General features: G+C 44.0%; 1 protein-coding gene across 4 annotated transcripts in view; it reads left to right on the top strand.

The window, feature by feature from the left end:
- The window catches only part of plppr5b (phospholipid phosphatase related 5b), a 118,258-nt gene extending 92,673 nt beyond the window's left edge, over positions 1-25,585 (top strand). For 2 of the 4 annotated variants that reach the window (XM_014157383.3, XM_014157386.3), the window contains 4 exons: positions 8,701-8,877; positions 18,547-18,681; positions 21,465-21,516; positions 22,508-25,585. In XM_014157383.3, coding sequence (XP_014012858.1) covers positions 8,701-8,877; positions 18,547-18,681; positions 21,465-21,516; positions 22,508-22,527 — 384 coding nt within the window. In that variant the 3' untranslated portion in view covers positions 22,528-25,585. The remainder of the gene's footprint in view (positions 1-8,700; positions 8,878-18,546; positions 18,682-21,464; positions 21,517-22,507) is intronic. The other 2 variants (XM_045702120.2, XM_014157388.3) reach the window with 1 other exon arrangement.
- Positions 25,586-27,015: the final 1,430 nt, after the last annotated feature.

Genomic DNA, 27,015 nt, shown 5'->3' with positions numbered 1-27,015 from the left:
TTATTGACTATTTGTCTTACCATGGACTGACTTTTAGAGATACTTTTGTAACCCTTTCCAGCTTTATGCAAGTCAACAATTTCTTAATCTTATGTCTTTTGTTCGAGGCATGGTTCACATTTTTTTTATTTCACCTTTATTTAACCAGATAGGCCAGTTGAGAACAAGTTCTCATTTACAACTGCGACCTGGCCAAGATGAAGCAAAGCGACACAAACAACAACACAGAGTTACACATGGAATAAACAAACATACAGTCAATAATACAATAGAAAAAGTCTATATACAGTGTGTGCAAATGGTGTTTAGTAGCAAAGTAATTACAATTCAGCAAATTAACACTGGAGTGATGGATGTACAGATGATGATGTGCAAGTAGAAATACTGGTGTGCAAAAGAGCAAAAAATAATAATAAAAGAAATATGGGGATGAGGTAGGTAGATTGGATGGGCTATTTACAGATGGGCTGTATACAGCTGCAGCGATCGGTAAGCTGCTCAGATAGCTAATGCTTAAAGTTAGTGAGGGCGATATAAGTCTCCAACTTCAGTAATTTTTGCAATTCGTTCCAGTCATTGGCGCAGAGAACTGGAAGGAAAGGCGGCCAAAGGAGGTGTTGGCTTTGGGGATGACCAGTGAGATATACCTGCTGGAGCGCGTGCTACGGGTGGGTGTTGTTATGGTGACCAGTGAGCTGAGATAAGGTGGAGCTTTACCTAGCAAAGACTTATAGTTGACCTGGAGCCAGTGGGTCTGGCGACGAAAATATGTTGCGATGCTTCTTGTGAATAGCAAACTCAAATTTTGTGAGTGTTTTTTTTATGGGACAGGGCAGCTCTAACCAAAATCTCCAATCTTGTCTCATTGATTCGACTCCAGGTTAGTTGACTCCTGACTCCAATTAGCTTTTGGAGAAGTCATTAGCCTAGGGGTTCACATACTTTTTCCTGCCTACACTGTGAAAGTTTAAATGATGTATTCAATATAGACAAGAAAAATACAATAATTTGAGGGTTATTAGTTTAATCACAGTTTGTTTGTCTATTGTTGTGACTTAGATGAAGATCAGATCAAATTTAATGTTACATTTATGCAGAAATACAGGTAATTCCAAAGGGTTCACATACTTTTTCTAGCCACTGTATACTAAATACATTTTTAAACGGATGGGTTTATTGGTGTTAAAATAAGGCTGCTGATGTCATGCAGCCTGTCGTTTTTGTGTTTATACTTTTTCATAACAACAAACTAAAAGTTTAATTTCAGACAACAATAGAATGTTCATGATGTCACTGTGACAACTGTCTACAGACATGTTGATATATATAGTATAAACCAGCCTTATTCTTGAAATCTTCGGTTGTTTAGTACACTACCGTACTCACTCTGTGTAGCACATGGCCTCACATGTGAATCCTTGAAGAGAGGGGTGGGGCTAAGGCGTAAGAGTGTGTAAACGATGCTGAATGGAGGTAGACAAAGAGAACCTCTCCAGTAGGTGTACCAAAACATTCAAGGGCCATTTTTTCAAAAGCGGGTATATCAACTTTCAAAGCAGAATTATTTTCCCATTCTTCCTCAAATGTAGTGTATGATATACCATTTTCTAGCTCTAAGTCTCTACTTTTATCCAATGTAAAAAACACAATTTCAAATTTTGCTACATAACACCGAATCGAGCAGGTCGTTCACAAATGTGGAAAAAGTCAAGCGGTGTGAATACTTTCTGAAGGCACTGTATATCCCACGTAGCAAATATCCCTTTTACTGGTTCCAGTGTCTGACTAGTTGCCTAAAGGTACAGTTGAAGTCGGAAGTTTACATACACCTTAACCAAATACATTTAAACTCAGTTTTTCACAATTCCTTTAATCCTAGTAAAAAGTTAGAATCACCACTTTATTTTAAGATTGTGAAATGTTAGAATAATAGTAGCGAGAATGATTTATTTCAGCTTTTATTTCTTTCATCACATTCCCAGTGGGTCAGAAGTTTACATACACTCAATTAGTATTTGGTAGGAAAAACACCAACTTAAATATGATCTCCAATTAGAGACAACGCAAACCAGCTGCCTCTAATTGGAGATCATCCCAAAACTCTAACATAGAACTAGAAAAACAAGAACAAAACATAGAAACAAAAAACATAGGTCAGGGTGTGATAGGGGTGGGTATTCTAACTAAACAGAGAACTGGAAGGAATAGTACGCACGTATAAACACCACGCAGCCGTCATACCTCTCAGGAAGGAGAAGCATTCTGTCTCCTAGAGATGAACATACTTTGGTGCAAAAAGTACAAATCAATCCCAGAACAACAGCAAAGGACCTTGTGAAGATGCTGGAGGAAACAGGTACAAAAGTATCTATATTTGTCACGCTCTGACCTAAGAGAGTTGTTTTTTCTCTGTTTAGTTAGGTCAGGGTGTGATAGGGGTGGGCATTCTATGTTTTTTGTTTATATGTTTTGTTCTTGTTTTTCTAGTTCTATGTTAGAGTTTTGGGATGATCTCCAATTAGAGGCAGCTGGTTTGCGTTGTCTTTAATTGGAGATCATATTTAAGTTGGGGTTTTTCTGTGGGGTTTTGTGGGTAGTTGTTTTCCGTTTTGTAGGTATTCCCTGACGGAACTGTTGGCTGTCGTTTTTGTTGTTTTCTGTTTAGTGTCATTATTAAAGAAAATGATGAGCACTCTACACGCCGCGCCTTGGTCCCCTTTATACGACCCATGTTACAAAACTACCCACCATGATTGCATAAAGCGGCGTGCCCAGGCAGAAATGGACACCTGGTCACACAAGGAGTGGACGGAAAGGAGAAACTAGACTTGGGGCCAAGTAATAGAGAGGTATCGGAGCCTACCGGGGAAGAAAGAGAGGCAGCCCCCCAAAAAATGAGGACTGAGACCTGAGCCAACTCCCCGTGCTTATTGTGGTGAGCATGTGCCTGCCTCACGCGTTCTCCCTCCAGTGCGCCTCCATAATCCAGTACGTCCTGTGCCTGCTCCTCGCACTCTCCCTCCAGTTCGCCTCCATAGCCCAGTACGGCCGGTGCCTGCTTTGAGCACTCGGTCCTCAGTGCGTCTTCCTAGTCCGGTGAGACCTGTTTCAGCTCCACGATCTAAGCCTCCAGTGATAAGCGATGGTCCGAAGCCTATAGATATGATCCATGGCACAAGGCCTCTAGTGATGATCCATGGCCCGGAGCCTGTAGGGATGTTCCATGGCACGAAGCCTCGAGAGGTAATCCATGGTCCGGAGCCTGTAGGGATAAATCCTGGCATGAAGCCTGTAGGAATAATCCATGGACCGGCACCTGTAGAGATCATCCATGGTATGAAGCCTCCTGTGATGATCCATGGCGCGGAACCTGTAGAGATGATCCATGGCATGGAGCCAGCAGCAGCGGTCACTAGTCCGGAACCGATAATGACGAGCCCCAGTCCGGAGCCTCCGGCGACGCTCCTCAGTCCGGAGCCTCCGGCGACGCTCCTCAGTCCGGCGCCTCCCGCGACAGTCCTCAGTCCAGAGCCTCCAGCGACGCTCCTCAGTTTGGAGCCTCCAGCAAGTTTCCCAGTCCGGAGCCTCCAGCGACGCTCCCCAGTCCGGAGCCTCCAGCGACGGTCCGCAGCCCGGAGCCTTCAGCGGCGGTCCGCAGCCCGGAGCCTTCAGCGGCGGTCCGCAGCCCGGAGTCTTCAGCGGCGGTTGGCGGTCCAAAGCCTCCGGCGATGATCCATGGTCTGGTTCCTCCGGACACACAGAAGCGGGGGGATCAGCAGGCGGTGGGGGTGCTACGCCCCGAACCAGAGCCACCGCCAAGTACAGATGCCCACCCGGACCCTCCACTATAGGTTCAGGTTTGCGGTCGGGAGCCCGGGGGGGGGGGGGGGGTACTGTCACTGGCAGCAGAGAACTGGAAGGAAAGGCGGCCAAGTGAGGTGTTGGCTTTGGGGATGATCAGTGAGATATACCTGCTGGACTGTGTGCTACGGGTGGGTGTTGTTATCGTGACCAGTGAACTGAGATAAGGCGGAGCTTTACCTAGCATAGACTTATAGATGACCTGGAGCCAGTGGGTCTGGCGACAAATATGTAACGAAGGCCAGCCGACTAGAGCATCCAGGTCGCAGTGGTGGGTGGTATAAGGTGATTTGGTAACAAAACGGATGGCACTGTGATAGACTGCATCCAGTTTGCTGAGTAGAGTAATGGAAGCTATTTTGTAGATGACATCGCCGAAGTCGAGGATGGGTAGGATATTCAGTTTTACTAGGGTAAGTTTGGCGGCGTGAGTGAAGGAGGCTTTGTTGCAAAATAGAAATCCGATTCTAGATTTGATTTTGGATTGGAGATGTTTAATATGAGTCTGGAAGGAGAGTTTACAGTCTAACCAGACACCTAGGTATTTATAGTTGTCCACATATTCTAGGTCGGAACCGTCCAGGGTGGTGATGCTAGCCGGGCGGGCAGGTGCGGGCAGCAAACGGTTGAAAAGCATGCATTTGGTTTTACTAGTGTTTAAGAGCAGTTGGAGTGTTGTATGGCATTGAGGCTCGTTTGGAGGTTTGTTAGCACAGTGTCCAAGGAAGGGCCAGAAGTATACAGAATGGTGTCATCTGCGTAGAGGTGGATCAGGGAATCTGAACTCTGTCTGCAAAGTAGTTGGTGAACTAGGCGAGGCAGTCATTAGAAAAACCAAGGCTATTGAGTCTGCCGATAGGAATACGGTCATTGACAGAGTCGAAAGCCTTGGCCAGGTTGATGAAGACGTCTGCACAGTACTGTCTTTTATTGATGGCGGTTATGATATTGTTTAGTACCTTGAGCGTGGCTGAGGTGCACCCGTGACCAGCTCGGAAACTGGATTGCATAGCGGAGAAGGTACGGTGGGATTCGAAATGGTCAGTGATCTGTTTATTAACTTGGCTTTCGAAGACTTTAGATAGGCAGGGCAGGATGGAAATAGGTCTGTAACAGTTTGGGTCTAGGGTGTCACCCCCTTTGAGGGGGGGATGACCGCGGAAGCTTTCCGATCTTTAGGGATCTCGGACGATACAAAAGAGAGGTTGAACAGGCTGGTAATAGGTGTTGCAACAATGGCGGCGGATAGTTTTAGAAAGAGAGGGTCCAGATTGTCTAGCCCAGCTGATTTGTACGGGTCCAGGTTTTGCAGCTCTTTCAGAACATCTGCTATCTGGATTTGGGTGAAGGAGAAGCTGGGAAGGCTTGGGCGAGTAGCTGCGGGGGGTGGGGCGGAGCTGTTGGCCGGGGTTGGAGTAGCCAGGAGGAAGGCATGGCCAGCCGCTGAGAAATGCTTATTGAAATTTTCGATTATCATGGATTTATCGGTGGTGACCGTGTTACCTAGCCTCAGTGCAGTGGGCAGCTGGGAGGAGGTGCTCTTGTTCTCCATGGACTTTACAGTGTCCCAAAACTTTTTGGAGTTAGAGCTACAGGATGCAAATTTCTGCTTGAAAAATCTAGCCTTTGCTTTCCTGACTGACTGCGTGTATTGGTTCCTGACTTCCCTGAACAGTTGCATATCACGGGGACTTTTTGATGCTATTGCAGTCCGCCACAGGATGTTTTTGTGCTGGTCAAGGGCAGTCAGGTCTGGAGTGAACCAAGGGATATATATCTGTTCTTAGTTCTGCATTTTTTGAACGGGGCATGCTGATCTAAGATGGTGAGGAAATTACTTTTAAAGAATGACCAGGCATCCTCGACTGACGGGATGAGGTCAATATCCTTCCAGGATACCCGAGCCAGGTCGATTGGAAAGGCCTGCTCGCAGAAGTGTTTTAGGGAGCGTTTGACAGTGATGAGGGGCAGTTACCTTCTACTCATGAGACCAAAAACCATGCCTACAGAGCTATATAAACAACACTTTTAGTGTTATCTAAAAGCTTAGCAGTAAATGTCCAAGTTGATTTATAGTGGAATGTCTGACTAGTTATTCCACTCTTACACTCCCCTGCAGAGTTCTGTCTTCACAGTCACACATTTCTCAGACAGTTTCTTTATAAGAGGCAGAGATTAGAAAAGACTGTGGAACAATGCAGGATCAAATGCTTGGCTTGTGGACATCATCTAGAATCTGTTGTATGGGATATTCTGAATGAGACAATGTGATCATTGTATACTGTACTGTATTATAGGCTTACCTAGTTTCTTATGGCTGAGAATGGTATGTTCCCATTGAAAGGCAGTCCAAAGACATTCAATGGCAGTCCACTCTTTGATGGTATGCACAACCAAATATAATGAATTAAGTAATTTGACTTACACTTTATGTGCAAGATTGTGGTTTTAAAACCTTAAGACCTCTATACAGGATGGGTTTGACAGTATATCCAGTCAGTCAGTAGAGTATGACAGCATGCTAACTCTGTGGGAGAGATTGATCTTTGAAAGGTTGTCACTAAAGGACATTGTCACTCTTCTTCATCTCTTCAGAATATATTTATAGTGTCACAATCCCATTTAACTGACAAGCCTTGATTAGTGACAGTACAAATGTCACTTAATATGTGATATTAAATTGAAAATGTAGGTCGGAGCTTCAACCCCTGTGTAAAGCATTCTGTAAGGCTATTAGATGGTTGAAATCAAGTTGACCTCACCCATTGGGTAGATTGGATTACTGCCTCGGAGGACATTTTTGGAGGGACATAGTAAGAGTGTGGTCATGTGTGAAATGTATAAGTTTTTAACAACTTACAACCCATGGCCACTGGGAAGGACTGTGAGCCATGCCCTTGACCTGAGTGGGAGAAAGTTTCCCTTCACACACACACCACCACTACCCTGACCACAGTACAGTCACTGTTTTAATGAAAGCTCTGGGGATATAGTGAATCACCACATAATGGTCCGGACCATTCCAAATGTTAAGGTCAATCAGCAGTAAGACTGAACCACTATCGCCTTTTTTGGGGATTTACTGGGATTTCATTTTACACACAGAAGAGCTTATCATTGGGTTTAACTGTTTTTAATCAGGTTCTTTCTGCATGGGGAGATATGGTGAAGGAGGTGGTGATGGTATTCATCATAGTTTGTTATCCCGCAGGAAGGAACGACTGTCTCGTAAAACAGTGGTTCATCAACCATGACAATGATCATCATGCTATATCACTGCTATCATTAACCCAGCGGAAATCAATACAAAAGCTCTGATTTAAAATGGCAAACTTTCATAGTGCATTTTCTGCCTTTGGAACAGTGCATCATTTTCTTTTACTTGACGTCAACTCATGTCATGTACAGATGTCATAAACTAACGCAGAGCGAGATAGAGAAAAACATCTAATGTTGTGTATCTCTTTCTATCCCCCAGAGAAGAGAAGGAATGAAAATGGGTCAGGGTGCATGCAACCTTTGAGTCCATAGAGAGAGAGAGAGATAACAATGTGTAATGTGCCCTCAGAGCGTAGAGTTTGCACTAATGAAAAATACAATTACTCATCTGCCGCTCTGACATGAGGGATTCGTTATAAAGCATGTGGCTTCACTTCAGAGGACTACAACAAGGGAAAACAAAACTCTTAATCATGTTTCCTCTCTACTTCTCCAGCCATGTAACGACAATGGGCATTTGTTTTCTCTCCGTTCGTTTAGTTGCGTTTTAAGGGCCATTCAATTGCCTTTTAAGTTAATTTTCAACATCTTTAAATTAATGTTGCAGTCACTTTTAAGTTACTTTCGACAATTCTGAGACCCACTGTCACCACGCCATGTCATATCAGAATGATTAAAACAATTAAGAGGAGTGACAGGGCCTGTTTAGTCCCCCTCTATCATCTGTGTCCCAGCTGGGTTAGGGAGGCACCGCTCTGGGCACTTTCTCTCTGCTTGACTCACAGGCTTCCTAATTTAGCACTGAGACAGGGGCAGCTGTGTACTCTGTGTATCTCACTCTCTGTCTGTCTGTCTGTCTGTCTGTCTGTCTGTCTGTCTGTCTGTCTGTCTGTCTGTCTGTCTGTCTGTCTGTCTGTCTGTCTGTCTGTCTGTCTGTCTGTCTGTCTGTCTGTCTGTCTGTCTGTCTGTCTGTCTGTCTGTCTGTCTGTCTGTCTGTCTGTCTGTCACTCCCACATCCCCCACCCTCTTTTTCTTTCTTTCTGTCTGTCTCTCTCTTTTTCCACCGCTACACTACGCTCTCTCAATCTGTGTCTATCTGTCTTTCCCTCTCAGGTAGAGCAGGGGGGCAAAGAGGTGACAGTTAGTTAGAAACAACACATTCACCAACAGCCCTATACCCACCTCGGATATACTGTACTTTAGATGAGAGACCATTTACTTGAATAGAGACCCAGCTCTATACAGCCCTATTCACACTGAGGACACATATATACTGTAGCATGCATTGATGCACTCTGTTGTTGCTGAATTAATATAGTATTGACATTCTCAAGATATCTATGGTTCCTATATGTTGTATGCGGTCCCATTCGCTCTGTTTGAGATATGACACCAATGCCGTTACTTCTGAGTACAAAGAAGATTAAGCACTGATTTCGCTATGTGCAGCAGGTGAGGGTGGGAGGATGTCTACTTCTTTGTAAAGAAATATAAATATATGTACATTTTATGTTTATTGATGTCTTTTTTCCCTAGTAGAAAGCATCTAGTTGTCTATAAAATGTGAGGGAATAACAGTGAAGTTCATTGAACCATTCCCATCTTCTTCCCTCTCACCAGAGTTACATCACGTGCACGGTGAAAGCCAAAGGGACGCGGCTAGCCAAGCCTGTGCTGTCCCTGGGTCTGATGTGTCTGGCCTTCCTCACAGGACTCAACAGAGTGGCTGAGTATCGGAACCACTGGTCTGATGTCATCGCTGGCTTCGTCATAGGAGTGGCCATCGCTACCTTCCTGGTAAGAACCTGTCCTGCAGCAGCATCAAAATTGTCACAATGTCTGGTGTGCATATTAGGACAGCATCAACACCAACTTCTTGGGACTAGAAGTAAATTCGACACCATACCACTGGGTTGTAGAACCTGGATCAGCATCAGTATGGTTGTGTCCCACATGGTACCCTATTCCCTATCTAGTGCACTACTTTATACCATGGTATACCAGAATAATAGTGAAGACATCAACACTATGCAATAACACATATGGAATCATGTAGTAACCAAAAAAGTGTTAAATAAATTAAAATATATTTTATATTTGAGATTCTTCAAAATATCCACCCTTTGCCTCGATGACAGCTTTGCCCACTATTGGCATTCTCTCAACCAGCTTGCCCGAGGGAGTTATTCAACTGGCCCCTCCATCGCGACGTAACCTGAACGCCCATCTGCTAACTGCGGCCCGCTAATCGATAGCTGTCTTGAGCATATCGGCTGCTATCTTGAACAGGTCTATCGAACAATCTTCTTGGGCCACTATAACTATAACTATTTTGGCAATTGGATTGGTCCCTTCTACCACACAGAACCCACTAATCTATCGACGGAAACGCACGGGGTGGCTAAAAACAGACCTCCATCTTCTGCTAGCTTGCTACCCATGGCTCGGCTAACTGTACAAATCGCCGTGACCCCAACTAACCTCACTACTCACTGGACCCTTATGATCACTCGGCTAAGCATGCCTCTCCTTAATGTCAATATGCCTTGTCCATTGCTGTTCTGGTTAGTGTTTATTGACTTATTTCACTGTAGAGCCTCTAGCCCTGCTCATTATATCTTATCCAACCCTTCAGTTCCACCACCCACACATGCGATGACATCACCTGGTTTCAATTATGTTTCTAGAGACAATATCTCTTTCATCATCACTCAATGCCTAGGTTTACCTCCACTGTATTCACATCCTACCATACCTTTGTCTGTACACTATACCTTGAATCTATTTTATCGCCCCCAGAAACCTGCTCCTTTTACTCTCTGTTCCAGACGTCCTAGACGTCCAATTCTCATGGCTTTTAGCCGTACCCTTATCCTACTCCTCCTCTGTTCCTCTGGCAATGTAGAGGTGAATCCAGGCCCTGCAGTGTCTAGCTCCACTCCTATTCCCCAGGCGCTCTCTTGTGATGACTTCTGTAATCGTAAAAGCCTTGGTTTCATGCATGTTAACATTCGAAGCCTCCTCCCTAAGTTTGTTTTATTCACTGCTTTAGCACACTCTGCCAACCCGGATGTCTTAGCCGTGTCTGAATCCTGGCTTAGGAAGACCACCAATAACTCTGAAATCTCCATCCCTAACTACAACATTTTCAGACAAGATAGAACAGCCAAAGCGGGCGGTGTTGCAATCTACTGCAGAGATAGCCTGCATATTTCTGTCCTACTATCCAGGTCTGCACCCAAACAATTTGAACTTCTACTTTTAAAAATCCACCTCTCTAAAAACAAGTCTCTCACCATTGTCGCCTGCTATAGACCACCCTCTGCCCCCAGCTGTGCTCTGGATACCATATGTGAACTGATTGCCCCCCCATCTATCTTCAGAGCTCGTGCTGCTAGGTGACCAAAACTGTGACATACTGAACACCCCGGCCATCCTACAATCTAAGCTTGATGCCCTCAATCGCACACAAATTATCAATGAACCTACCAGGTACAACCCCAATGCCGTAAACACGGGCACCCTCATAGATATCATCCTAACCAACTTGCCCTCTAAATACACCTCTGCTGTTTTCAACCAAGATCTCAGCGATCACTGCCTCATTGCCTGCATCCGTAATGGGTCAGCGGTCAAACGACCTCCACTCATCACTATCAAACGCTCCCTGAAACACTTCAGCGAGCAGGCCTTTCTAATCGACCTGGCCCGGGTATCCTGGAAGGATATCGACCTCATCCTGTCAGTAGAGGATGCCTGGTTGTTATTTTTTTTAAATGCCTTCCTCACCATCTTAAATAAGCATGCCCCATTCAAGAAATTTAGAACCAGGAACAGATATAGCCCTTGGTTCTCTCCAGACCTGACTACCCTTAACCAACACAAAAACCTCCTGTGCCGTTCTGCATTGGCATTGAACAGCCCCCGAGAAATGCAACTTTTTAGGGAAGTTAGAAGCCAATATACACAGGCAGTTAGAAAAGCCAAGGCTAGCTTTTTCAAGCAGAAATTTGCTTCCTGCAACACAAACTCAAAAAAGTTCTGGGACATTGTAAAGTCCATGGAGAATAAGAGCACCTCCTCCCAGCTGCCCACTGCACTGAGGATAGGAAACTCTGTCACCACCGATAAATCCACTATAATTAAGAATTTCAATAAGCATTTTTCTACAGCTGGCCATGCTTTCCACCTGGCCACCCCTACCCCGGTCAACAGCATTGCACCCCCCACAGCAACTCACCCAAGCCTTCCCCATTTCTGGACCCCCACAAATCAGCCGGGCTAGACAATCTGGACCCTTTCTTTCTAAAATGATCTGCCAAAATTGTTGCAACCCCTATTACTAGCCTGTTCAACCTCTCTTTCATGTCGACTGAGATTCCAAAAGATTGGAAAGCAGCTGCGGTCATCCCCCTCTTCAAAGGGGGGGACACTCTTGACCCAAACTGCTACAGACCTATATCTATCCTACCCTGCCTTTCTAAGGTCTTTGAAAGCCAAGTTAACAAACAGATCACCGACCATTTTGAATCCCACCGTACCTTCTCTGCTCTGCAATCCGGTTTCAGAGCTGGTCATGGGTGCACCTCAGCCACGCTCAAGGTCCTAAACAATATCTTAACCGCACCGATAAGAAACAGTACTGTGCAGCCGTATTCATTGACCTGGCCAAGGCTTTTGACTCTGTCAATCACCACATCCTCATCGACAGACTCAACAGCCTTGGTTTCTCAAATGATTGCCTCCACTGGTTCACCAGCTACTTCTCCGACAGAGTTCAGTGTGTCAAATCTGAGGGCCTGTTGTCCGGGCCTCTGGCAGTCTCTATGGGGGTGCCACAGGGTTCAATTCTTGGGCCGACTCTCTTCTCTGTATATATCAATGATGTCGCTCTTGCTGCTGGTGAGTCTCTGATCCACCTCTATGCAGACGACACCATTTTGTATACTTCTGGCCCTTCTTTGGACACTGTGTTAACAACCCTCCAGACGAGCTTCAATGCCATACAACTCTCCTTCCGTGGCCTCCAACTGCTCTTAAATAGTAAAACTAAATGCATGCTCTTCAACCGATCGCTACATGCACCTGCCCGCCCGTCCAGCATCACTACTCTGGACGGTTCTGACTTAGAATATGTGGACAATAGCTAGGTGTCTGGTTAGACTGTAAACTCTCCTTCCAGACTCACATAAAACATCTCCAATCCAAAGTTAAATCTAGAATTGGCTTCCTATTTCGCAACAAAGCATCCTTCACTCATGCTGCCAAACATACCCTCGTAAAACTGACCATCTTACCAATCCTCGACTTTGGCGATCTCATTTACAAAATAGCCTCCAACACCCTACTCAACAAATTGGATGCAGTCTATCACAGTGCCATCCGTTTTGTCACCAAAGCCCCATATACTACCCACCACTGCAACCTGTACGCTCTCGTTGGCTGACCCTCGCTTCAAACTCGTCGCCAAACCCACTGGCTCCAGGTCATCTACAAGACCCTGCTAGGTAAAGTCCCGCCTTATCTCTGCTCGCTGGTCACCATAGCTGCACCCACCCGTAGCACGCGTTCCAGCAGGTATATCTCACTTGTCAACCCCAAAGCCAATTCCTCCTTTGGCCGCCTCTCCTTCCAGTTCTCTGCTGCCAATGACTGGAATGAACTACAAAAATCTCTGAAACTGGAAACACTTATCTCCCCCACTAGCTTTAAGCACCAGCTGTTAGAGCAGCTCACAGATCACTGCACCTGTACATAGCCCATCTATAAATAGTCCAAACAACTACCTCTTCCCCTACTGTATTTATTTATTTATTTATTTATTTATTTTGCGCCTTTGCGCCCCAGTATTTCTACTTTGCACACTCATCTACTGTCAAATCTACCATTCCATTGTTTTAATTGCTATATTGTATTTACTTCGCCACCATGGCCTGTTTATTGCCTTTACCTCCCTTATCTCACCTCATTGGCTCACATTGTATATAGACTTATTTTTCTACTGTATTATTGACTGTATGTTTGTTTTACTCCATGTGTAACTCTGTGTTGTTATGTGTCGAACTGCTTTGCTTTATCTTGGCCAGGTCGCAGTTGTAAATGAGAACTTGTTCTCAACTTGCCTACCTGGTTAAATAAAGGTGAAATAAAATACAAATAAATAAAAAAGCTTCATGAGGTAGTCACCTGGAATCCATTTCAATTAACAGTTAAACAGTTAAAAGTTAATTTGTGGAATTTCTTTCTTTCTTAATGCCTTTGAGCCAGTCAGTTGTGTTGTGACAAGGGAGGGGTGGTATACAGAAGATATTAAAGGACACCAATAATAAGAAGAGACTTGCTTGAAACACGAGCAATGGACATTAGACTGGTGGAAATCTGCCCTTTGGTCTGATGAGTCAAAATGTGAGATTTTTGTGAGACGCCGAGTAGGTGAACGGAAACTTTTGACTCGTACTGTATGTATATCCTTCTACTTCTAAGGTTTCCATTGGTTATCGTCTAAGGAGATCTCATCTCGGTACCTAATGGCAGTCAGGCTACCTCTGGCGAGCACATATATATATATATATATATATATATATATATATATATATACTCCATACTCCGACATTGCTCGTCCTAATATTTCTATATTTCTCATTCTTTTACTTTTAGATTTGTGTGTATTGTTGTGTATTGTTAGATATTACTGCCCTGTTGGAGCTACAAACACAAGCATTTTGCTTCACCCACAATAACATCTGCTAAATATGTGTATGCGACCAATAACATTTCATTTGATTTGACCAACCCTGCAAACTGGCAGTTGCCCCACTTAATTCCTCTGGTCCTCTCCCACCTGTCCCTCCTCGCCAAGGGCCCTCCTATGGAGTCTAAGAGCCTTTCCCCTGATCCACTGGAGCTGGAACCCCTGCAAAGCCCATTGTGCTGCACTGCAGTTCCTCTGTACTGTTGCTCCACATAGAAATGGACTTTCCCTTTCACATAGTAACGTTCCCCCACTGGGCACTGGCGATCCATCATGGCCAGAGAGGGAAGCCAAGCATGGAGTGAAGTGGAGCAATGATTTCAAATAGGAGTTGGCTTAACGCAGATTGAAATGTGGCGAGGATGATAAAGGATTGCAGAGGCACAATTGAGATATAGACACGCGTGTAGGCATGTGCACGCTTATGCACAAACACTCACAAAGGATTTTACAGTGAACAGTAATGACAGTGGTTGTGTGTTTGTACTTCTGCTGTCACTGAACATTTGTCGCAATCTTCCCTTCACCTAGTTCTCCTGGTCCACTCTGGAGGTGACTGGGCCATGGGTCTGTTTCTGGCTCGGTAGTCCAATGGAGGCCCATGAGGCTGGGGTTGAAGTGTGAACACATCTCCCTAGGGATCCCAGATGTCTGGACCAGTCATTGGCCTTACTATCTATATCTGTACTGTACCCAGAACAGGAGAAACATAATGTGGATATTAGCAGCCACACCATTCCCATATCACTCCCATTCCTTTAAGTTAAACTCCATAAGATCCTGCCATTGTCATAACATTCCTCTGTTATTCTGCTTAAGTTTAGATCTTCTTCGTATGCTTTTATATGTACATGTCGTTTTATACACTGCTCAAAAAAATAAAGGGAACACTTAAACAACACATCCTAAATCTGAATGAAAGAAATAATCTTATTAAATACTTTTTTCTTTACATAGTTGAATGTGCTGACAACAAAATCACACAAAAATAATCAATGGAAATCCAATTTATCAACCCATGGAGGTCTGGATTTGGAGTCACACTCAAAATTAAAGTGGAAAACCACACTACAGGCTGATCCAACTTTGATGTAATGTCCTTAAAACAAGTCAAAATGAGGCTCAGTAGTGTGTGTGGCCTCCACGTGCCTGTATGACCTCCCTACAACACCTGGGCATGCTCCTGATGAGGTGGCGGATGGTCTCCTGAGGGATCTCCTCCCAGACCTGGACTAAAGCATCCGCCAACTCCTGGACAGTCTGTGGTGCAGCATGGCGTTGGTGGATGGAGCGAGACATGATGTCCCAGATGTGCTCAATTGGATTCAGGTCTGGGGAACGGGCGGGCCAGTCCATAGCATCAATGCCTTCCTCTTGCAGGAACTGCTGACACACTCCAGCCACATGAGGTCTAGCATTGTCTTGCATTAGGAGGAACCCAGGGCCAACCGCACCAGCATATGGTCTCACAAGGGGTCTGGGGATCTCATCTCGGTACCTAATGGCAGTCAGGCTACCTCTGGCGAGCACATGGAGGGCTGTGCGGCCCCCCAAAGAAATGCCACCCCACACCATCACTGACCCACCGCCAAACCGGTCATGCTGGAGGATGTTGCAGGCAGCAGAACGTTCTCCACGGCGTCTCCAGACTCTGTCACGTCTGTCATGTGCTCAGTGTGAACCTGCTTTCATCTGTGAAGAGCACAGGGCGCCAGTGGCGAATTTGCCAATCTTGGTGTTCTCTGGCAAATGCCAAACGTCCTGCACGGTGTTGGGCTGTAAGCACAACCCCCACCTGTGGACGTCGGGCCCTCATACCACCCTCATGGAGTCTGTTTCTGACCGTTTGAGCAGACACATGCACATTTGTGGCCTGCTGGAGGCCATTTTGCAGGGCTCTGGCAGTGCTCCTCCTGCTCCTCCTTGCACAAAGGCGGAGGTAGCGGTCCTGCTGCTGGGTTGTTGCCCTCCTATGGCCTCCTCCACGTCTCCTGATGTACTGGCCTGTCTCCTGGTAGCGCCTCCATGCTCTGGACACTACGCTGACAGACACAGCAAACCTTCTTGCCACAGCTCGCATTGATGTGCCATCCTGGATGAGCTGCACTACCTGAGCCACTTGTGTGGGTTGTAGACTCAGTCTCATGCTACCACTAGAGTGAAAGCACCGCCAGCATTCAAAAGTGACCAAAACATCAGCCAGGAAGCATAGGAACTGAGAAGTGGTCTGTGGTCACCACCTGCAGAACCACTCCTTTATTGGGGGTGTCTTGCTTATTGCCTATAATTTCCACCTGTTGTCTATTCCATTTGTACAACAGCATGTGAAATGTATTGTCAATCAGTGTTGCTTCCTAAGTGGACAGTTTGATTTCACAGAAGTGTGATTGACTTGGAGTTACATTGTGTTGATTAAGTGTTCCCTTTATTTTTTTGAACAGTATATTTGCTTTTATGCTTGTCCTGTTGGAAAGTGAACCTTTGCCCCAGTCTGAAGACCTTAGTGCTCTGGAGCAGGTGTTATATAAGGATCTCTCTGTGCTTTGCTCTGTTCATCTTTGCCTCGATCCTGACTAGCCTCCCAGTCCCTGCCGCTGAAAAACATCCCCACAGCATGATGCTGCTGCCACCACCATGCTTCACCGTAGGAATGGTTTCCTCCAGACGAGACACATGGCATTCAGGCCAAAGAATTCAATCTTGGTTTCATCACAAAAGAGAATCTTGTTTCTCATGGTCTGAGAGTCTTTAGGTGCCTTTTGGCAAACTCCAAGCGGGCTGTCATGTGCCTTTTACTGAGGAGTGGCTTCCGTCTGGCCACTCTACCATAAAGGCCTGATTGGTGGAGTGCTTCAGAGATGGTTGTCCTTCTGGAAGGTTCTCCTATCTCCACAGAGGAACTCTAGAGCTCTGTCAGAGTGACCATCGGGTTCTTTGTCAGAGTGACCATCGGGTTCTTGGTCACCTCCCTGACCAAGGTCCTTCTCTCCTAATTGCTCAGTTTGGCCGGGCGGCCAGCTCTAGAAAGATTCTTAGTGGTTCCAAACTTCTTCCATTTAAGAACGATGGAGGCCACTGTGTTCTTGGGGACCTTCAATGCTGCAGACTTTTTTTGGTACCCTTCCCCTGATCTGTGCCTCAACACAATGCTGTCTCAGAGCTCTACGGACAATTCCTTCGACCTCATAGCTTGGTTTTTGCTCTGACATGCACTGTCAACTGTGGGACCTTATATGTAGAATGTTGAGATGTTTAAAAAACATCCATTTTAGAATAAGGCTGTAACGTAAGAAATTGAGGAAAAAGTCCAGGGTTCGGAATACTTTTCGAAGGCACTGTATGTGCAGGTGTGTTGTTTCTAACACTCTCTGTGCACGGTCTGTGCTGCATGCATGTGACTGTGAGACGCGTTTGAGAGTTCCAGTAATCAGCGCTCCGCTCAGATAAGGCATGTCAGCGGATGAAAGAGATAGGGGATCCAGAGAAATAAGATCAAACCGCCTCTCCTCCTCTTCTCGCCGCCTCTCTCGCTCTCTCTCTCTCTTTCTATCTCTCGCTCTCTCTCTATCTCTCGCTCTCTCTCTAGCACTAGGAGAGTATGCTGTTTACTCTAAAGAAAGACCTCTTCATTAAAGCTGAACCTACCAGACTGTTGAGCGATATTAGTGCTCACTGTTCAATGCTATAAAGTACCACCTTTCCTAAATGATTCTAATTGATCAAACTTGGTGCGAGCCAAACACATTAGATCCCTCCAATCACTCTAATACCACTACTATCACAGTCAACGCCATCCAACAAAAACAATGCTGAAAAACAATTGTTATTGATGAATAAATGGTCCCAAAAAAATAGTATACATTACCCGACTCTTTGCTTTGTGCTTTTTATTGTACCAATTATCAACACCTTCCTGCTCAGTAGGAGCTAGATCATTTATTGGGAGCAATACGCTTTAGGCTTTTGAAAGGCTTTGGAATGGTGTGTTGCATAAAGGAATGGCTTGGCTTGGGGAAACGAAAGAGGAGAAAGGAAAGAAAGCAACTAATTTAGAGCAACAAAGGGCTCAGATATGTATTCTATTCTCCCCCTATCACCGCAGGGCGAAACGCATCCAGTATAGAAGAATGAGAACGGGAGGGAATGGCACACACACACACACACACACACACACACACACACACACACACACACACACACACACACACACACACACACACACACACACACACACACACACACACACACACACACACACACACACACTGTTTTGTTAACGCCAACTGTAAGATTGATCACCTCATTTTGATGCTTAAAGCCTGGTTTTGGCCTTTACTGGAGTGTGTCATACACCATCCATTGTGAGAGCTAACTCGCTTCAGGATAGGCATGCATATCAAGCTTAAAGAGGCCAACTCTCACACATCAGACACGCATACACACATATTGGGCATGAGTGCACATGCATGTGCTCACACACATTTTTACAGCAATTTCTTCTGGCTTAAAGCCATTGCAGATTGAAACGTCTCATTAAGGAATCATGGAGGGCAGAATCCTATATGATTCTATATGTAGGTCTCCTCTCCTGTCTGTGTGAGAATGGTTATGTTGATAGAGACTTTTGTATCTCCCTTCCACTCTCTCTGTGTGTGTGTGTGTGTGTGTGTGTGCGTGCGTGCGTGCCCTGTCTCCCCCTGCTGTGTGTGTTCTAGGTGGTGTGTGTGGTGCATAACTTCAAAGGCAAGCTGTTGCTCAGTGAAGACCCCCCGCAGGACAACATGCCTAATGCTCCCATGATGAACATGTCCAGAGTGGAGAGCCCACTGGAGAAGTACATCGCCTCGCAGGTACTCAACCCCATGACCTATACACTATTCCCTACTACACCCTACACCAGGGATGGGCAACTCCAGGCCTCGTGGGGCTGATTGGTGTCACACTTTTCCCCATCCTTAGCAAACACAGCTGATTAAACTAATTGCATTCTAAACCGAAAATGTGTTGATTATTGGAGTAAGGTTTGTTAGCTGGGGCTGGGGCAAAAAGGGTGACACCAATCAGGCCACCGAGGACTGGAGTTGCCCATCCCTGCCCTACACTCTGTGGGCATACCCTATCCCCTACACCCCTCAAACTCAACTCTGGACCTTGAAGCCAGTTCCACTACATTTCTTCACTCTCTAATCAGGGACTGATTTAGACCTGGGACAATGGGTGGGTGTTATCAGGTAGAACAGACAACCAGCAGGCTCGTAGGGTAAGAGTTGAGTACCACTACCCTTCACCCTATGTACGCTATGAATATACTCTAGGATTGCTATACTATTAAACTCTTAACAAGGTTATTATTAGATAACATTTTGAAATCAGTGATATGGGTCATACTAGCTGTCCATTTGAATTATTAACAGACTGGTTTATGTAAACATGTCATTGATTAGGCTACTGACAATTAAGCTGTGTGGAGTGGATTTTAAGAATACTCGACGACCATACCCCGTTCAAAGGCACTTAAATATTTAGTCTTGTCCATGGCACACATGCACAATCCATGTCTCAATTGTCTCAAGGCTTACAAATCCTTCTTTAACCTGTCTCCTCCCCTTCATCTACACTGATTGAAGTGGATTTAATAAGGAATCATAGCTTTCACCTGATCAGTCTGTCGTGGAAAAAGCGGTGTTCCTAATGTTTTGTACACTCAGTGTAACTTAAACATTCTATGCATATCCATACCACTAAACTCCTGTAGGAGACAGACGATGAGGATGAGCCTCCTCAATCGTTCAAAGAGCGCATTCTGGGGTTCTTTCGCTGGATCAGAGGCCGCTTTGGGCACTTCGAGCACCTGCAGAACACAAGGCAATAAACGTATGCACCCATTTGTGTGAGGGCTCCAAGCCTGCCTGCCAACTCTCTGGAACACATTGGCTGCATCCCAAATGGCACCCTATTCTCTTTCTAGTGCACTACTTAGTCAAAAGTCTGTTCAAAAGTAGTGCTCTATGTAGAAAATAGTTGGCCATTTGGGACGCAGACACTACACAGACAGACAACCTGACCATCTGACCAACTGGGCCTGTTAGACAGGCAGCCAATGGGCCAAAGGAGATTCCAATCAGGCCAAGATGAATTTGACTATTCAGTGTCCATAGTATTTGGCAACTCCTGGTTGAAGTGCTTTCTTTTCCTTCTTTCTCTTTTCCTTTCTGATGAGTTTCTGTTGATATAAACTACACGGCCAAAAGTATGTGGAGACCTGCTCATTTAACATCTCATTCCAAAATAATGCTGCTATAACAGCCTCCACTCTTCTGGGAAGGCTTTCCACTAGATGTTGGAACATTGCTGCGGGAACTTGCTTCCATTCAGCCACAAGAGTGTTAGTGAGGTCGGGCACTATTGTTGGGTGATTAGGCCTGGCTCGCAGTCGGTTTTCCAATTAATCTCAAAGTTGTTTGATGGGGTTGAGGTCAGGGCTCTGTATAGGCCAGTCAAGTTCTTCCACACCGATCTCGACAAATCATTTCTGTATGAACCTTGCTTTGTGCCTTCCACAATCTGTTGCCACAAAGTTGGAAGCACAGAATAGTCTACAATATCATTGTTGTAGCTTTGTTATTGTATGCTGTTACGATTTCCCTGCACTGGAACTAAGGATCCTAGGCGGAACCATGAAAAACAGACCCATATTTCTCCTCCACAAAACTTTACAGTTGGCACTATTCATTCGGGCAAGTTGCGTTCTCCTGGCTTCCGCCAAACCCAGATTCGTCCATCGGAGCCGTTGTTCTCATAGATGTTTCCACTTCACAATAACAGCACTTACAGTTGACCAAGGCAGCTCTAGCAGGGCAGAAATTTGACGAACTGACTTGTTGGAAAGGTGGAATCCTATGACGTTGCCACGTTGAAAGTATGGGCCATTCTACTGCCGATGTTTCTCTATGGAGATTGCATGGCTGTGTGCTCAATTTTAAACACCTGTTAGCAACGGGTGTGGCTGAAATAGTTGAATCCACTAATTTGAAGTTTTGTCCACATACTTTTGGCCATGTAGTGTATATTCAATCAGCAGGATATTGTACTTGAAGACTTAACACACAGAAGTCAACATTAACACTGTTTATGGGTGTTGATTGAATCCACATCTTCAATTTGTTATGCCATAAAAAAGGCTAGCAATGTTTCATCATTGCCAATGACACCTTCAGCAGGAAAATGACCTGTTCTAAACATAGCCCCAAGACATCTGACAACAAACTCAGCATGCACAGATGTATGCTAAAGAAACCTATTTGGAAGAAAATAACATCTGCAAATTCTAGTGACTAGCTAGTGAGTAGCGCTATGGATAATGTGATGTGACGTATTAGCAGCCTGTTCAACTACAGCAGTCAGACTGTGGTGGGGTAACTCTTCCACCATCTCTTTACCCAGCAACACTGACAAATAACTGCATCAGTCCCATTTTAAACAAACCACAACTTTTAAGGCATAATGAACCCTTCATAAAACTTCTATAAGGTGCTTATGAAGACTTTATGAATGCCATATGAAGCCTCTACCAGTTGTAGTTTGCTTAAAATGAGACCACTGCATCTGACACGGCTCGTTTGGTTGGTTTCAGATCTGGGCAGGAGCGGACAGGGGTTATATGGCAGTTGAACCACATTATCAAGGTAGCACCTAGCTACAGTACATCCCTGCACCCCCCTATTCACCCACAGCTGCCCCCCCTGTTGCTGCATGCCCCCCCCCCCCCCCCCCCCACTCCCCGCCATCCCACCCTCTTGTGTTATTATGGGTCGTTCTAAGGCTCTCACATTAATCTTGAAGTGCCACTTTTGGCTACTTTTGGAAGCGTACTGTATGACCACTAAAATACACTCGGAATCCCCCTCTCCCTTGCTTTCCTGCCAGAGCTGTTTTGAGAAAAGCTGCCTGAAGATGACTCCCTCCCTGCTCATAGGCATACAGTACAGCATCCCTAGTCTTCATTGATGAAAGCAGCAGACGCAGTATCTATCATAATGCATTAAAGTTTTATGAAAGAACCAGGAAATAAACGGACATGTTGTTTCCCATATCCGCATGGGGGAAAACATGGGCTTGATAGTACTAGAATAGAGCAACTACAATCTAGAACAACTAGAATCTAGAGCAACTAGAATAGAGCAACTAGAATCTAGAGCAACTAGAATCTAGAGCAACTAGAATAGAGCAACTAGAATAGAGCAACTAGAATCTAGAGCAACTAGAATCTAGAGCAACTAGAATAGAGCAACTAGAATCTAGAGCAACTAGAATAGAGCAACTAGAATCTAGAGCAACTAGAATCTAGAGCAACTAGAATAGAGCAACTAGAATCTAGAGCAACTAGAATCTAGAGCAACTAGAATAGAGCAACTAGAATCTAGAGCAACTAGAATCTAGAGCAACTAGAATAGAGCAACTAGAATCTAGAGCAACTAGAATCTAGAGCAACTAGAATAGAGCAACTAGAATCTAGAGCAACTAGAATCTAGAGCAACTAGAATCTAGAATCGTTCAGCTTCTTAACGACTTACTTAACCCTGCCTCATTTCAAAAGCTTTCATTTCTTCTGAGATAAATAAATCATTTTTGTGTAACTTGTCTCACGTAATTGTTTTCTTTCTTTCCTCCTTTTAGAATCACATCACCTTCGCTGAAGTCACATGACGTTGAATCGGCCGTTTTGCAAACCCATTGGACATCAACGCTCTTCACCGTCCAATCAAAAATGTAATAGACGGGGTGCAACGCTAACTCATTATGTACGGCTACTGTATAAGGTCTGTCTGTGTTGTTGTCTTGTCGGTCCCTGTATCCTATCCTATGCCGCAGTCATGTAAAAACTCCTCAATAGCTTGATGGGAAGCTCTTTGCTGTGTTTCTCCATGTGTTTACTGCATTTATTTAATCTATTTTTGGACTTAATCCCTAAATGAGGAAAATTGACCTGATTCAACTTGAATTAACTCGACTTGTCATTATAAGCAGAAATGCTGACACGCTGTGACCCAGATGCCACTTTATACTGTAGAAGAGAGGACTTCATCATGGAAGTGACTGATCCATTTTTCCACAATGTTGGTCGGATATGTTCTTATTCATTCTGCCATCGCTTCATGTAAATTCTATTTCATCATTGGACTCTATTTTGTGTACACTAAGCATTGTTACATTATCAGTATCCTAAATAATGGGAAGATAGGGAGCATTATTTTTCTCAAAGGTAGCCTACTGTATGTTCTGTGGAATTTGTAGATTTGTAGATTCAAAAATGGCCCTGTTGCCACATACAGGGACATGTATTTAAACCCCAGATTATGAGAAATGCAAACCAATGATGTTGGTTAGACTTTGATTCATGTTGCTTCATTTTTATTCATGTTGCTTCACTTTTATTCATGTTGCTTCATGTGGCAGTTCCTAAAGCTGATACGCCATCACTTGGAGCTCGAAAAGGGGTTGGTTATCATCTGTGTGTCAGCGTGTTTGTGTGTGCGTGTGTCTCCTCTTTCTCTCTTTCTCTCTCTCTCTCTCTCTCTCTCTCTCTCTCTCTCTCTCTCTCTCTCTCTCTCACTCACTCACTCACTCACTCACACTCTCTCTCTCTCTCACTCACTCACTCACTCACTCACACACTCTCTCTCGCTCTCTCTCTCTCTCTCTCTCTCGCTCTCTCACACTCTCTCTCTCTCTCACTCACACTCACTCACTCACTCACTCACTCACTCACACACTCTCTCTCTCCTCGCTCTCTCTCTCACTCACTCACTCACTCACTTACTCACACTCTCTCTCTCTCTCACTCACTCACTCACTCACTCACTCACTCACTCACTCACTCACTCACTCACTCACTCACTCACACACTCTCTCTCGCTCTCTCTCTCTCTCTCTCTCTCTCGCTCTCTCACACTCTCTCTCTCTCTCTCTCTCTCGATCTCACTCACTCTCTCTTTATTCAACTCTTTCTCTGGTGTGGAAGGGATACAGTGAAAGGAGCACAATGTCGCTAATCGTTTAGTAATTACTTTAAGTCTATTGTTGATACATATGAACGCATGTGACGGAACTGTGTCACTGTCTCACAGGCCAATATTGAGATTTGTTGTGTTATTGTCAAATGTCATTGTCTTACTATGATTCACTCAGATATTAATGTATGTAACTGAGGTTTAACAATCCCACATCTGTCACTGGTGAAATCTGAAAAGGGTCTTTCGACCTAAGGCACCTCAGAGTATTCAGAAACAAAACTGCACTCTGGGATGCAAGCTGCAATTCGATCGACCAACCCCAGTCAATGCGAAAATAGCTTTAAGAGGAGCAATAACATTCATTTTGTGACCGTTTTGCCCATGAGTAGAGAAGAGCAGAGCATAATATTGATGTCCCCATTATGTTGCCCCTGAAATCTATATTTTTGTAATGATCACTAAAGCACTTAACTATCATAAAGGACACAACAACACAGGAACATGATAACAGCAGCACTTTAAAATCAAGCTTGACTCAAAAACGCAGGCAAGATGGCCGCCCATACCGCTGCTGCTTGGAAAATATACGTAATTATGTCTAGAACATTCAGGATTTGTAAAATCTGCTAATATGTGCATTGCAAGACCTAACGGTTAGTGTTATTATATTAAAATGATGGAAAAAGTGAACTGTATAAAATGTATACATACTGTAGGTCAATATCCTTCTGTCAGACATTATGGCTGTCTATTTTCTTATGGTTGTGCACTGTATGTATGTGTGTGTTTGTTCACAAAAAGTACAGTACATGTGTTAATGGACTAGTATTACTTTAACATAGCTATACCATGTTATACAAGTACACATGACTATGTTCCGATTTTTTTATACTCTGACTTTAATATTTCCTCTATGTATGTTGTATTACAACCTCTACTGCATACTCATACCTTTTTGTTACACTACATACTCATACGTTTGGTTACACTACATACTCATACATTTGGTTAAACTACATACTCATACATTTGGTTACACTACATACTTATACATTTGGTTACACTACATACTCATACATTTGGTTAAACTACATACTCATACATTTGGTTACACTACATACTTATACATTTGGTTACACTACATACTCATACATTTGGTTACACTACATACTCATACATTTGGTTAAACTACATACTCATACATTTGGTTACACTACATACTTATACATTTGGTTACACTACATACTCATACATTTGGTTAAACTACATACTCATACATTTGGTTAAACTACATATTCATACATTTGGTTACACTACATACTCATACATTTGGTTACACTACATACTCATACATTTGGTTAAACCACATACTCATACATTTGATTAAACCACATACTCATACCGTTTTGTTAAACTACACATTCATACATTTTTGTTAATCTACACATTCATACCTTTTTGTTAAACCTTTGGTCCATAGACAAGACTTTCATGAAACCTAGCTACTGATCTTTTTTTTAAATGACAGGTTTTTCTTCTTGTTCTTCCCTGGTTTGAAGTCAGACTGTTACATTGTCATTATTTAGCATAGTGAATCATTTTGTATGGATGTTGTTGATATTCTGGTCACCCAGTTGTTTTACCAAACTTCTATTTCATTCCTTTGTCTTTTTATCATGACCTTTTACACTGTAGACAAAATTCAATTTACAGTCTTGGAATAAAAAAATAATTATATCAAGATTGCTCGCTCCTCCTATCCATTCACTAACCTACTCTGAATACTAAATATCTTGTTATTTGCTTGAGTCAAGTTTGTGTGTTGTGAAGGATATGTTGAAAATCATCTCCAAAGTGTCCTTCTTCCCTGACCTGAGACAGATTGACTGACCTACACTGTAAAAGATGCACAATGTGCAGTAGGGTGACATCACAGTCTGTTGGGGACTCGTTCTGCCGCTGGTTCCTTGACTGACTCTCGGGGTCCTACGGAAGACAGACAAGAAAACAAACAAACAAACCATCCATCACAAGAGGGAACAAGCGGCAGAGAGCCATTTATAACAGTCAGTCACCAGAGTAGAAATACATGCTGTAGAACAGAGCATTTCTGAAGCTGTTGTCTGCCTCCCAAACGGCACCAAAACCCTTAGGGGATTTGGTCAAAAGTATATAGGATATAGGGTGACATTTGTGACACAGTTTTCCCTCATTCTATAGAATCTCCTGGCACACTGATCTGTCTTATCTGTCACCTGTGGGATGTATCAAATGTCTCAGAGGAGTGCTGATTTATGATCAGTTTAGCCTGTTAGATCACCTTTTAATAACACTACATAGACGTGGGGATCTGATCCTAGATCAGCACTCCTACTCTGAGACATTTGATACATACAGCCCGACATCTACAGGTGCACAGAGGCCACTTATGAGGGGGTTTCTCTCTCTGTGACTTACAACAGCATTCCCACCTCTGGTTAAAAAAAAACACATGGGAAAGGAATTGGTTTGCTAACTTAGTCTGTCGGAAATACTTAAAGTGCTATAGTAGCACTTATTTGAAGGAACATACCAGAAAAAAATATATATGATACAGTGAGGGAAAAATGTATTTGATCCCCTGCTGATTTTGTTTCCCCAATTACAAAGAAATGATCAATCTATAATTTTAATGGTAGGGTTATTTGAACAGTGCAAGACAGAAAAACAACAGAAAAATCCAGAAAAATGCATGTCAAAAATGTTATAAATTGATTTGCATTTTAATGAGGGAAATAAGTATTTGACCCCTGTGAAAAACATGACTTAGTACTTGGTGGCAAAATCCTTATTGGCAATCACAGAGGTCAGACGTTTCTTGTAGTTGGCCACCAGGTTTGCACACATCTCAGGAGGGATTTTGTCCCACTCCTCTTTGCAGATCTTCTCCAAGTCATTAAGGGTTCGAGGCTGACATTTGGCAACTCGAACCTTCAGCTCCCTCCACAGATTTTCTATGGGATTAAGGTCTGGAGACTGGCTAGGCCACTGCAGGACCTTAATGTGCTTCTTTTTGAGCCACTCCTTTGTTGCCTTGGCCGTGTGTTTTGGGTCATTGTCATGCTGGAATACCCATCCACGACCCATTTTCAATGCCCTGGCTGAGGGAAGGAGGTTCTCACCCAAGATTTG

This window comes from Salmo salar, chromosome 19 (assembly GCF_965601325.2).
Source record: "Salmo salar chromosome 19, fSalSal1, whole genome shotgun sequence".
Classification (NCBI taxonomy): Eukaryota; Metazoa; Chordata; class Actinopteri; order Salmoniformes; family Salmonidae; genus Salmo; species Salmo salar.
Note: the sequence above shows the minus strand (reverse complement) of the source record. Positions and strands in the feature narration are given on the sequence as shown.